This window comes from Mya arenaria, chromosome 7 (genome assembly GCF_026914265.1).
Source record: "Mya arenaria isolate MELC-2E11 chromosome 7, ASM2691426v1".
NCBI classification, from domain to species: Eukaryota; Metazoa; Mollusca; class Bivalvia; order Myida; family Myidae; genus Mya; species Mya arenaria.
In genome coordinates, this window is record NC_069128.1 from 61,507,654 (window position 1) to 61,521,447 (window position 13,794).

Sequence of the window (13,794 nt, forward strand, 5' to 3'; positions counted from 1 at the left end):
ATCATGTCATAATATAACATAATTATTTTTCTTATTTTTACACATCTAAAACTGATGCTAAATATGTAAATATACTGTACAGTAATGTAAACAACACTGTCACAACAAATAAGTTTATTATTGGCACTTTAATACCATGGGCACTATCAGGTGACAATGTAATTATTTTGTTTCACCTTTACTTGTAATTGAAACTTGTTTTAGTTAAGCAGCATATGGTTTATGTAGAACTTTGTAGTATATGTACATATGTGAGTTTTCAACAGACAAAGGTTAAATCTTGTCTTGTTCAGTCATACAGTACAATTTGATGCCAATGGTACAATAAAAACTGAAATGAAAATTGACAACAGAAGTGTCATGGTCTTGGTGGAAAATGCTTCATTGACCTCTGGTTTAATAATGGTATGGAAAAGGGAATTAAATTCTAATGTTGGTTTTATGAATAATAATAGAGGTATATTCAACATTAACATGAACACATTATCATAAGGACTAATGTAGAAACTAAACTGCAAAACCATATTATGTAACTGCAGTTAATGCACAGGCTATGTACAGATGCTTATTGATATTCTATGTTTTCATTTTTTTAGTTGTTTTGCTTGTTAAATATTTGTTTAAGTTAATTATTTCAGGCTGGTGATAGAAAACTATCAGGAATGCTTCAAGCTGGCAATGGAGGGAAATGTAAAAGTAGGTAGGAAATGATAAAATGCAATAGGATATAAACCAGTTTCATGAATAATACAATAAGATATTTTTTTTATATTGATACAATGTTGGGCATCTTACTTTGAGCAGTTAACTTGTATAACATAATTGTTATTTAACTTATATTAACATTAAACAAGAAATAAAATGTGACCAGAATGGTGTTTTTCATGTTTTCTTAAATACCCTACTTTTTTTTAAAAAAAAGACAATAATTTTCATAAAATATGCAAACTATTTCAGTTGAAAAATGGGAATGTAAATTATGTGTTAGTTGTAGTTTAACCATTAAAAGGCGTTTTCATAAATGTATATTGTGCTGTATTAAACAATATTTTATAACTTTTTGTCTTTCCAGGACACTGAGAAATCACAAGGTTTCAAACATCTAGAATATGCTCACAGTCAGTCTTCAAGATACTCACCTTAATGGTTCCAGTGTGTTTTATGAGACTTTGTCAGAACAGAACTTAATACCTACATACACTGGAGATACCAGACCCAGCAGATAACTACAGATATATTGACACAGAACATGAAATTCATTGCATATCCAAACACAACATAAGACTTTAAACTGTTAAATAGGCAGTGAGGCATTTGTGTGTAACCTTCATTATTTGAAATGAAATTTCGTCTATTTATTTAAATTTGACTTTGCATTTAAAAGCCATTACAGTAGCATTAGATTTTCCAAATATATATATATTTTTTATACAGTTTCAACTGTGATGTATATCCAGTTGTACATGTTTCCTCTAAAGATTAAAACATTTTTGAATTATATAGGAAAATTTAAATGATACATTTATTCAAACTTATGATAATATAAAAAACACACACTACCATGGTTGATCATGACTGTAAACCTTCATACTATCTTTTTTATAGAAATTAAGTGAATCTTTTGATATTTCTGAATACATTTATTTTTACTTTGATTACTCCAGTGTACTCCAGTGTATACCGTAACATGATTGAAATAGATAATAGATAATATTTGCATGAAACTCTGAACACTTAACCACTATGGCAATCTGCACCAGTTAAGATACTTTTTGTTGAATAATGTATTTTGATGAGACGAGCTTGTAAAATAGCTGTATTTCTTTAGTCAATTTGTGTATTTGAAGCATGTCTGCAAATAAAGATTTTATCATGTATTTTGAATGGATCTGAAATACTGTTTATTTAACTGTTATTACAACGATTGACACAATAAAGATGGATTGATGAATTGTCTTCATACAAAAAATCCAACCAGTCAAAATTGTATTTTCGAACTGTTTCCCAATACAATAACTCTCAGTCACAGTTTTGGTGCATAAACGTATGAAATTTACTCGTTATCTGAACTAAGGCCGGTTGTTGATGATTGGAATCAGTCATCATCATCACCCTCATCATCATCATCATCATCCACCACACCCACCACCACCACCACCAACTTCAACACCTTCATCATCATCCACATCATCAATCATCAGCAACATAAACGCATCATCATCTCGTCATGATCATTGTCGTCATCGTCACATCATAATTAGTATCATCATCTATATATCATTATAATTATCATAATATTCGTCTTCGTCGTCGCTGCATTATCACTATCGTCGTCATCGCATCATCATTATATTGTCGTTGTCGCATTATTATTATTAAATCATCATTGTCGTTGTCGTCGCATCATCGTGACCATCATCATCAGCACAACGCTGCACGTTTGCTTTTACTTTACAGAACATTCATAATACGCATACTATAATATTTCACTTATCAAAGACGAATTTAAAGTAAAATCACCAGCCTGAAAAAAAACAACGTATTTTGTTGTTGTCCAATTTTCATTATAATTACACACATTTTAAAGGGAGCGTTAGAACCCGCCACTGCCTCCATCACAAAAAATCCCGGATGATGATGTACTTAAGATACAATTGTAACATAAATAGCAGATGGTTAATCAGAATAGAGACCACGAGTTTGTATCATTTGTGTCAATTATTATAAAAATGAGAGTTACATTAATTGATTACCTTCAAGAGATTATCAGAATTATTATTATTATTAATAATATTATTATTACATTTGTATTATTGTCCTTTCCGATAACTCGATTATCTTTCCCTGAATACTCTTCAAGTGGGCATGCGCAGAAAGCGGACATTTACTTCCGGGGACTACACAAACCAGGAAGTAAACAGCAACAAGTGAAAATGGAAAGTAAAGATTCAAAACTAATAAAGAAAACGGGCAGGAAAACCCCTAAGTTCTGTTGTATGTGTAAAGGAATTTACAGAGGAAAGGTTATTGATGGGAGAAAAGTGTCATTGCACCGTTTTCCTCAGAACAAACGTTTAAAACGTGTGTGGGTGCAGCGATGTAAAACTGTCATGAGATCGTTCCAGTGGAATGAACACAGACGATTGTGTAGTGAGCATTTTGTTGGCTTCAGAGGACCTTCTTTCCAGCACACACTTCCATCTATGTTTCCAACTGAGACTGGTGCTAACAAAACCTTCCAGCCAACGGTATTTTTTTATTTCTTATATTAGTTTAAGTTCTTCCTTACATGCACCTAAAAATGAATTATGATATATCAACGGTGCTTAAAACAATGTCACAGCACTTATTTGTAAATTTTGTAATTTAAGAAATGATTAAAGAATTGTTTTCAAATACAGCCTGGAAAAATGTGTACCATATAGCCTGGCAGATTTTGAACCAAAACATTTATCTTATACAGTTTCATTTGCAATTTCAGCTCCTTGATGAAGACGTAGGTGATGATGATGATGGTGATACGGTCAATGACGATTTAGACCTAGAACTGTCAAATGATGATAGTATACAGCCACAACTGTCATTTGTATCCCCTTCCGGACATGCCATTGATACCTCTGTCCACCTGCATGATTATTGCATGGGACCAGTACTACAGCCACAGAATCAGTCCTTTAGGTATTGTTCAATATATATATATTGCTTCTTGTGCTATGAAATCGATCTGATTACTTAATTACTTTTGATCTTTTTTCTTCATTTTTTAACAAAAATAGGAAAATTTAAGTGTTTGTAAATGTTTAAGGCCAAAAAACAACAACATTTGGTTCGGGTTCCCAGACTGTACATGTAAGATGTGGTAAATGGGTACATGATCAATTTGTATATGTTTCAGATGTTGTGACACACAGACTGAGAACAACTGTGCAGTGATGGAAGTACAAACTGAAGAAAGTTTCCAGGGAAAAACAGCAGACTTCAGTTCACAAACAGAACATTCTACTAGAGACTTTGGTGTACAATGTCATCTACCTATACTCACATATGATGACGTAAAATACAATGGCGATTTGGTCAGTTTTTACACCGGAATCCCTTATCGAGTTGTGTTTGAAGCTTTGTTTGATGAAATCAAGGATGAAGCTGAAGTGCGGACATCAAGGCGGAAACTTAACTATAAAGATTCAGATGGAGGACGGCCAAGAACTCTAAGTGTTCTGGATGAATTTTTCATGGTGCTGATGCGCCTACGTCTAGGTCTGTTATTTGAAGATCTAGGTACTAGGTTTTGCATATCCACTTCACAATGTAGTGACATTGTTGAAAGATGGATCAACTATTTACATGTACAATTATCCTTTCTTGTTCAATGGCCATCTCGTGAGCTAGTGAAAAATAACATGCCTAAACAATTTAAAGAGAAATATTCTAACACTAGAATTATTATCGACTGCACAGAAATTTACAGTGAAACATCCAGTTCCCTTTCTTTGAAAAGTTTAATGTACAGTGATTACAAGTCTCACATGACTCATAAGATGTTGGTGGGTATAAGCCCAAATGGTGTTGTAACTTTTGTTTCTGACTGTTGGGTGGGCTGTACCAGTGACAAGAAACTCACAGAAAAATGTGGACTCTTGGACTTGCTTGAAGAAGGAGACGCCATAATGGTTGGTAAGGGTTTCACTATTACAGACCTTACTACTCCAAGAGGCATTCATCCCATTATTCCACCATTTAAACAGAAAGGAAAACAATTCTCTAAACGTGATGTTCTCCTTACAAAAGATATTGCAAGTTTACGAATACATGTTGAAAGGCAAATGGAGAGAATCAAGAACTTTCGAATATTACATGTCAATATTCCTATAACACAGTCAAGGAGAATTTCTAAAGTGTTCAAAATATGCACATATTTGAAAAATCTATGGCCACCACTTGTTCAATAATAACTCATGTGTCAATGAAAGCGTTTGTATATATCAAGCATTATATTTAGGTTTAAAAACTTGTATACTTCTAACTAGAACAACTTGTTGATCTTTTTTCAAATGAAATTGTAATTTTGTTTTAAAATCAATTTTTTCGAGCATATGATAACATATGAGATTACACATTTGATTCAGGTTTGACAAAAATGGATAAGGAAATATGCTCATGAGAATGGATTTCAAGATTGGATTTGAAACATGTATGCATTAACTGATCAATTTATTTATATAATTTTTTTGTTTGTGAAACATCTGCTTTGTATTTTGTGGTTTTATTATTTGTAACATTTCTAAGAATAAAAGTCAAAGATCACTTTTTAAGTTTGGCTCTGAAATGAGTTTTTTTTTTATTTGCCATGTGTAATTGATCTACCACGTACTTCAAATCATTAGTATTGAATTGCTTAAAGGATTTTTCAGTACGAACCATTTTCATATCAGTTTCATAATTGAACTAAGTGGAAATAAGAATAGGCAAGAGTGCCATAGATCAAACTGAAATGCCCGACAAATGTTAACTTTAAGATACATTAGATTAAAAAAACTAGCCCCATGCTAAATATGTCCCAATGTTTAAAGGGACTGTACACCCGATTGGCACCAATAAAGTTTTTTTCTGTAACAAATCTCAGGACAAAATATTTAATAAAATGTTTTACTCTTCTGATATGATAATTGTAAAGAAATACCAAAATGTAAAAGAAAATTGAGCTATGGTTCGAACCAGTGTCACCAAAATAGCTGTCCAGTGTTGTATCCACTTTGCTACGAAGGCTCACCCGAAACCATATGAATGTTTAAGCTAATATACCTAACTTGGTTATATCCCATGATATCATCAACTAGCAAATCACGCATAAGAATGAATTCTACTAGGTATAAAGTACACATTGATACCAAGTTTATGTCAGTTTTTGACAAGTTTCTTTTTTTTGGCTATTTCATCACACGGTGTATAGCCCCTTTAAGTTTTGCACCCAGCAAACATAAGAAAGTAACACTCATTTGTTGTTTTTAATTAGCAAGTCAGAAAAGGAGAACAACTCGACAGTCAGAGTTATGGGCCGTGCAGTAGCTACATGCAAACCAATATTCAATTGAACATCTTCAATTGTTTTCGAGTAAATATCAGCTACTTCTTTAAACAATGGCAATATAAACGCTATCACTATCCTGCACACAAAATGCAATAATAACACACTTGAAAGGTTAAACATATGTCAATTTATTAAGCTCAGAAATACATCCCTGAAAACTAGATAAATGGAAAGGAAAAGTAGAAGAGGTCAAACATAAATCAAGGAAATAATTAAAGTAGATTTACAGCATCACATGATCACAATATGTTGACAAAAGTACACATACTTTCAAAATACTGTCATTTATTTAGATTTACAACTTTTCTATTCATGGTTTCAAATTCATAGTAACAATACAGTCATATTGGAGTTTCATTTTGAATATAGTTATGAAAATAACTGAAAGCAAATAAGATATTCACATAAATTGCCATTATTGATCATTCAAATGTGCATGTATGAACAACACATAACTAGACGATGTATAAATCAATTGAACAGACTCATTCCCCTTTTAACACGTTGTGCGTACAGTTCAGGAATGTATGATTCAAGGCAAAATCTGTCAAGTTGACACAACATTTTCAGCTAAAATGATTCACAAAATGCAATTCTCTATATAGAAAGACCTACACATGTCCAAACTACAAAATCACACCATTTCCTCCCGGTGATTCCCATCTGCCCTTGGACCTGGTAGTAATATTTGTGTGTTTCCTTGAGTAACACCTGGCCATTCTCTAACTGACAAATAAATCATTGTCTTCACAGCATTCCTCTGGCGTTTGCATCCTCCATTTCTTAGAGTCAGGACACTTAATCTCAACCAGACCAACACTTTCTGTACAATGTGAACAGAACACAAGCCCATCTGGACTGGCACCAAGGTAGGGTCTGTCGGCACATACAACTAGACCACTGTCTTTAACTGCTAGTCCTTTGCAGCCTTCTCATGTTCAATTCCATATTCTGTGTACTTGCTTGTGAAATTGGAATACAACATCTGCCGCAGGAGTCCGTCAGGTTCAGTTGATTCTTTCCTACGACAGATGAAGTTTGAAGCTGTTAGGCGTTCTTTTCTGGCCTCTTACCATTTCCCACTTTTTTGGCCCCTTGTTAAGATTTCAGTTAATTGAATTTCTTCAGCGCTTGGCTTCAAAGAGTCAAAATGATCCAAAAACACTGTCTTACTAGAACTGTCCCTCAAGTTTACACTATCATGGTAGTTGAATGGCACAGAATGTAACACAGGGAGATCTGGTTCATTTTCAGTTGTTTAAATTTCAAAGTTTTTTAACCAGACTACATTCAACTTCGAACCAACCAGTTTCTGCCTACATCTGTCAATGTTAACAGTGCATCCATTGATAGAGTTCAGTTCATGGTTTTTGTTTACAGAAACTTTACGCACTGACACGTTGTACAGTTTCTTCTTTGAGAACATAATATCTTCAGATTTCCTAGACGACAGCTTACGTTTCCGTGGTGCAGACAGCATGCTGAAGTTGTTCCAGGCACAGGGTTTGGATGTTGGAGCAAGGGTTTTTTTACGCGTCAGGTCTTCAAGTCCATACAGCAGGGCACCAATATGGTTGCAGCATTCACCTTCACTAGATAAAAATTAAACAAAATCATTCACATGTGTGCCTTTTTACTTGTTATACTTACATGTATTTCCCAAAACATTAAAGTTTGAAAATGGAGGTGAATATACAGTATTTTACACTTAGTATTTCCTGGTAGACCATGAACATACAAAACACAAACAGTGCCAGAAGTAAACACCAACATGGTGAAGGGAGTTCATTGAATCAATACAAAAGCTCGCCTGTTCTTTCATTCAGAAAAAAATAGCAAAACTCAGCTAACCATGAAAGCCAAAATTATGACAGTTATAACATGTGCTTTTTTGTCTCTTGTAACAAGTGTACCAAGTTTGATAAGAAGATATGAAATAGTTTGAAGAATGCCCCAAGTTTAAGTATTTGATAATACTGACAAAATAGCCTAGCGTATGTGGGTTTGACACTTTTCATCAATGCAGATCAGAGACTTTGATTTATCACAAATTAATTCAACTTACCCAGCTGGACAGTTGCAGAACGCAGAGTGTATGCAACCAGTGACTTTCGACAGAAGGATCCAGGGTTGGTACTCTGGTGACTTTCTTTTGTCTGCAGTTGGAAATGATGACAGCACGGAAGCTTGAACATAACAGTGGCTGCACTCTTCGCTTATGAGATGGACCTGAAGAATAAATTATAAATAATATTTTAATTTAAATGACAATAAATAAACAACATACCTCATAGAACATATAAAAATTGTACATTTTTTTTTTTTAAATTGAGATAAGCATGTAGTCAGTGTGGTTCGACACATACATGTGCTTGCATCCACCCCACCCCCCTTAATTGTGGCTAGCCCCGCCTACATAAAAATGTTGAGTACATTTTTCACACCAAATTATTTTTATGTCCAAGTCAAAATAGTCCCCTTGAGCTAATTATATAACTAGATGAAGTAAACATGGCAGAAAAAACAGCCTCAGACTTATTATAAACTCACTATTTGACATACCTCAACTTTCTGTACATGTCCGTCCACATAATAAGTCCTCGCCTTCAATTGACGTTTCGAGTCTCTTTTCAGTACAATGTAGTTGTATATATCCTTTTCCTCTACAGCAGGAAACAGATCAATAGTGGACTTCCAGGCCTTCAGTGTTGATGGCGGTGGAATAGCCTCGCCACATGGGAGGATAAAGCGTTCGGTTGCTCTTCTCTCTCTTTCTTCCCGATCTCTCTCCTCCAGCACGCGTTTGTCAGTTTTAGAAACACTATATGCGCCTTTTATCCTCTCAATCAATTCGCATTTAAGACCTGATACATTCAATTTCCGGTTCGCAAGGTATCTTTTCAAATCGACGACCTTAAATGGTGTCAACTCATTGTTATTCATACACGCCCCAGTGATCTCATTGTCTACGTCGGCCATCTTGCAAAATGTATTCCCCGGAAGTAGGAAATGGAGTAGCCTCCCTTAGAAATCAGGGAAAGTAACAGAGTTATCGGAAAGGACAATTACTATAATTATCATTAGTAAAAAAGACCGGTGCGCTCATCAGATTAATATGACGTAACGTCATTTCACTTCAGCTTTAACGCTGTGCTTTATCGTTATTTTTTACGAACGACCGGAGAGTTTACGAGACGTTTCTGAAACGCCTTTATGATTATCGTTAAATTGGTCGTTATTATGATCGTAAATTTACGATAATGGCAGATCGTAAAATCTATCTGAAACGCACCCCTGGTCTCTTTGTGATGTTTATGTATCACATTCAGTTTTGTTTAGTCCCTTACATTGTTCCTCTAACAATGTCATATATATCTGAGTTGTTTTTAAAAATGGGTCTGTCTCCATTTATTGTGTAAATGTATTTTATGTAATTTTCTTTGTTATCAGCAGGCAACACCTTTTCAAACAATGCCAAAATTGTATGGGTATTTCTACACCCGATACATAAAATGAAGTATGCACTATCTGAACATATTTATATAACTTAACAAACTATTAATGATCTGTTGTGATCAGTTCAAATGGCTGACAGTTTTTATTTTTTTTTATTTTCTTTATTTCAGTTATTCGTTTTACAAATAACTTGTATACAGCTATTGAACAACATTGTATACCTTACCTTTTCAGATTTATCTATGTCCTGTTTCACTTTCTGTAAACCTTGTTCAAATCGCACCCTTGTCTGAAAGCAAAGAGGTGAAAGCTCAAGTCAGAACTTGAACAAATAATAAAATGGCAATGCGTAAATTGAAAAGCCATATCAATTGACACAATACTAAGTGTTATCCATGTATAACTGTACTATACAATTCATTAACATGTATGTGAAAGGTGTCACTTTTTCTAAATTATCACCGTCTTGTTTAACTTCTTTCAGCTCATAACACAGTTCCTGCCTGGTCTGAGAACGTAAAATGACTGGATATTGTGTTTAATATATTAACTGTAATATCGTATGAAATACAAAATATACACCAAATGGCCTAACCAAGCTGAGAGAGATAAGACACAATCTGCATACAATGATGTTGCTAGTTTTCCCTGTGTAATTAAACGAGTTAATGAAACCCATAATGTGATGGAAGTTGCCGCTAAAAAAGGTACTGTAACTATGTGAAAATGGACAACAATCGTTCTTACATTTGTACCACTTTTGCATCTATGAAAAACAGGTCAAGACAATCATGATCTTTTTTTATGATGAGGTCATGTTTCGCGAATTGTTAGTACAAAATGCAAGAGTTTTGCAGTCAGTTCTGCAAAACAATGAGCTATATGTGTGCAATTTTCCCCGTCACAAATAAATCATATTTCTCCTAATTCCGCTGAATCATCCGAGTCCATTATTGCTCTTATCTCTATTTTTAAGGAAACATTAATTCATTCTGGTGGCGTTGCAGATCCATTGTGTGACCAAAATGTAAGCTATCATTGTCCCGTCTATGGAGCTATCAGTTTCCGAAAACCCAAAAATTCCCCATGTTTTCGTCATATCTGCATTTTTGACAAGGGGGACCTAATAAAACATCGCCGTATGAATGCCAATTATAATTGGAAATCTCTCTGCGATAATGATGTTGAATTTAATCTTCTTGTAATAACATATTCCTCGAAAAATTATATACCGAACAGACAAGAACAAGCTGTCCGAAACCGATATGGATCTCAAAATACTTATTCCAAATGCTGGTGACCCTGTCCTAAGAGCTTTATCAAGTCAACTTCAACCCAAGCGATACCTCCATTATGATCCGGTAATTATGTCGTTCACGATACAAATTCGTTTGTCCTTGTAATAGCATATTCCACTGTACTGTACCTAATATGCAAACTTAGTACATTTTCAATAAAGGTGTTATATAATGGATGTTATTTTGCAGTGTTATATTGTTTAGGCATATGTCAATAACACAGACCATTCATATTACTATGAAATAACCATATTAATCTCGAGGCTGAATAGTGGGCTTTTTGCACAACTGAAATCTTCGTCACTCGGACTGAATTGCAACGTCGTGCTCTGTATCACCTACTTTAAAATATAACTTCTTCACGCACATTCAATGTACCTGAATGACATTTGGATGATTCAGATATCAGATTCTGCCGATTTTTTTTAACAATAATTCCCATTGGCATTATCGCAGTGTTGGCAAAAATCTTCATTTTACAGCACGGTAAGCAATGTTCGTATGAACTATGCAGAATAATGCAACAACCGCTGTGTTGTGTGCAAAGGAAAACGCTAGAAATGGTCGTTGTTTCTGAAATGGGCATAACTGTTTCTAAAAATCTTTGTGCTCTTAGATCGCCCATGCGCCGATGACATTGAGTTTTTCCCCGTTTTCTTCAGTTTGTAATTAACACCATTTACTGTCAAATGCTTGTAAATCCGCGGAATTGAGTAGGACAGAAGAAACGTATCTGTTTTTGAGGATCCATCAATCAAAGCTACAGTTTGACCCCTTTCCAGATTATGATTACTTTAGGTACGGTCACTTCGAATTTGTTTAATAGCTTAACTTGTTAAAAATTCGAATAGGACATGGAGCTTGCATTTTTTGTGTGGGGTTATGAGAATCGAGAATTTCTTAAACGTTTTCTTTATTAATATAGCGTTGATAGATTCGGACGATTTCTACAAAAGGCTTATCTGTTAAACTAATGTCAATAAAAAAGGTAGCATATGCTTGGGTATTTGCAATTCTGTGAGGGCAAAATTTTAATCAAAGATTGTTCACATTTTTTGTTCATCTATTTTAAGTTTACTGATTCTGGTAAATACACCGACAAACGTGAAGTATGTAATATCGACGATCTATAGAAAATAGAGCGGGCTTCCTCGGCCTAAGTACGCCTGCTCTTCTTTCTGCAGATCGGAAAACTTGAACTCTAACATATACTTAGCAAAGCCAATATAAGAACGTTGTTCTGTTTAATTGTTTTCAGGTAAACTTTAAAATGTGGTGTACAAAAAGTAATTGCAACTTTTACATGTTTTACTTCCTTTAAAATCACCGATCAAACGACCGTTTAAAATATACATATTTTCAATTTGCACACTGTTTTACTTTTCCCTAAGCACATTTGATAAGAAACTGTATCTGTAAATCCTCTTAAAATTTATCAAACTACATTTTTTTTAAATTAAAAAAAATTGCTTCATCAGTAAAAGTGCATATTCTTAGTTCTGGCATTAAAATCTCTAAAGATACAAATTTTATCAGACTTAACTGTAAACCTTTAAATGCCTTTTATAATATCCCAAAAGGGTCAGCGTTTGCATAATCCGAAATTTAAGTGGCAAGTATACGACACCATATATAATATCATCGCTACCATTTATTTTGTTAGATAAAATAAACCACAGCGCAAAACCTGAATCGATTAAGATATAATTATATAAGGAGCTAGATAATGTTTAATTCTTGCACATAGTCGTCATGATTTTCTTTTACACATATTTTGCCTATATCTATAACATAAAGTATAACTCGATATGTCAAAATCAATAACATATAAACATTCGAATTTAAGTTCATGTCTGTCGTTTTTGTTCTGTGAGTTATTTGTGTCAGTGTTTTAGTGCTCGAGGATACCAACAAATATTAGGCTTTCTTTAATAAATATAAAGACATTTGAGATCAATAAGCTGCGTTTCCTTGTGTGCCTCATTTTCAGTTTGGATTTCGCTTCAGACATACCTGCACAATGAACATGAAGATCGTTAACTGATTTTGAACACTTATATGTGTTTTTGATTTCAATCGTCGATAAAGTCACATATCAACTGACGAAACGACTCCATCTCAGTATCTTTGGATGTTATGTTGGATATTTATTCACAAACCTTAGCAAATTCGACTTTGAGGGCAATATCTCGTTTTGAAGACGATCTATTTTGGATACATGTATTGTAGACGGCTGTTCAACTTTACAGCCAAAACTGAAGATTTTAAATCGGTATAAGATCGTTATTTATATGTTGGTGGTAGCTCGGGCGATTGAGCCCATTGGGCCATGAAGTTGGCGTGCTTTGTTGGGTTACTTTGTAAAACATCGTTCCTGATGGATAATTCATTAAATGCCTATTTACATTATTGGCGATATTGGCGTTGGGCAGGTGTACGGAGAGGCTATGGTATTGGGTACCTGTGATCCCTGAGTCGAATAATACACACCGGCCATACCCGGTGTGTATACATGTTGGAGTCCCTTTCCAACATTTGCTAAATAGTTCATCATAGGTTCGTAGGGTTTTTCAACGTTGGGTGAGGTGTTGTGTGACTGTTCGCTTACCCCTCCCACATCATGCTAATCCTGTTATTTGTCCGCTTCTACGCACCAAATTTAACTTGATTCGTGTTCCATCTTTGTTTTGTTTTCCCTGTTAGTTAGTGTTCCTGACATATTACTTGGTTTCAGTGTTATTTACAATCACCATTTGCTCTATATAAAATCCTTATAAAGTCGATTTGAAAAAATAGTTAACATCGTATATCCGACCAAATTTTCGCTGCCGACATTTAGGATAAGGTACATTAACTATGTTCTGAGCAAGAGTAAGATGAAACATAATACAGTAAGTGTCAAGCTATATTATTATGAAATCAATAGCCGGGAAACTATCTGTGTCCAGTTAC

General features: G+C 34.3%; 1 protein-coding gene and 1 long non-coding RNA gene across 2 annotated transcripts; both read left to right on the top strand.

Annotated features, from left to right (window-relative positions):
• Positions 1–382: 382 nt before the first annotated feature.
• On the top strand, positions 383–1,184 carry LOC128241718 (uncharacterized). Its single transcript, XR_008262456.1, has 3 exons — positions 383–405; positions 639–696; positions 1,073–1,184. It is a non-coding gene; the product is annotated as an uncharacterized LOC128241718 (long non-coding RNA).
• Positions 1,185–3,197: 2,013 nt separating this feature from the next.
• LOC128241719 (uncharacterized) lies at positions 3,198–5,003 on the top strand. Its single transcript, XM_052958766.1, has 3 exons — positions 3,198–3,248; positions 3,482–3,678; positions 3,896–5,003. Exons 1-3 carry the CDS (start codon positions 3,204–3,206, stop codon positions 4,947–4,949), a joined length of 1,296 nt encoding a protein of 431 aa, XP_052814726.1. The 5' UTR covers positions 3,198–3,203; the 3' UTR covers positions 4,950–5,003.
• The last annotated feature ends 8,791 nt before the right edge of the window (positions 5,004–13,794 follow it).

Coding starts and splice junctions, on each gene's coding strand:
- LOC128241719 (XM_052958766.1), top strand. CDS start 3,204: ATGTTTCCAACTGAGACTGGTGCTAACAAAACCTTCCAGCCAACG. Junction 3,249..3,481: donor ACAAAACCTTCCAGCCAACG/GTATTTTTTTAT, acceptor TTGCAATTTCAG/CTCCTTGATGAAGACGTAGG. Junction 3,679..3,895: donor CCACAGAATCAGTCCTTTAG/GTATTGTTCAAT, acceptor TATATGTTTCAG/ATGTTGTGACACACAGACTG.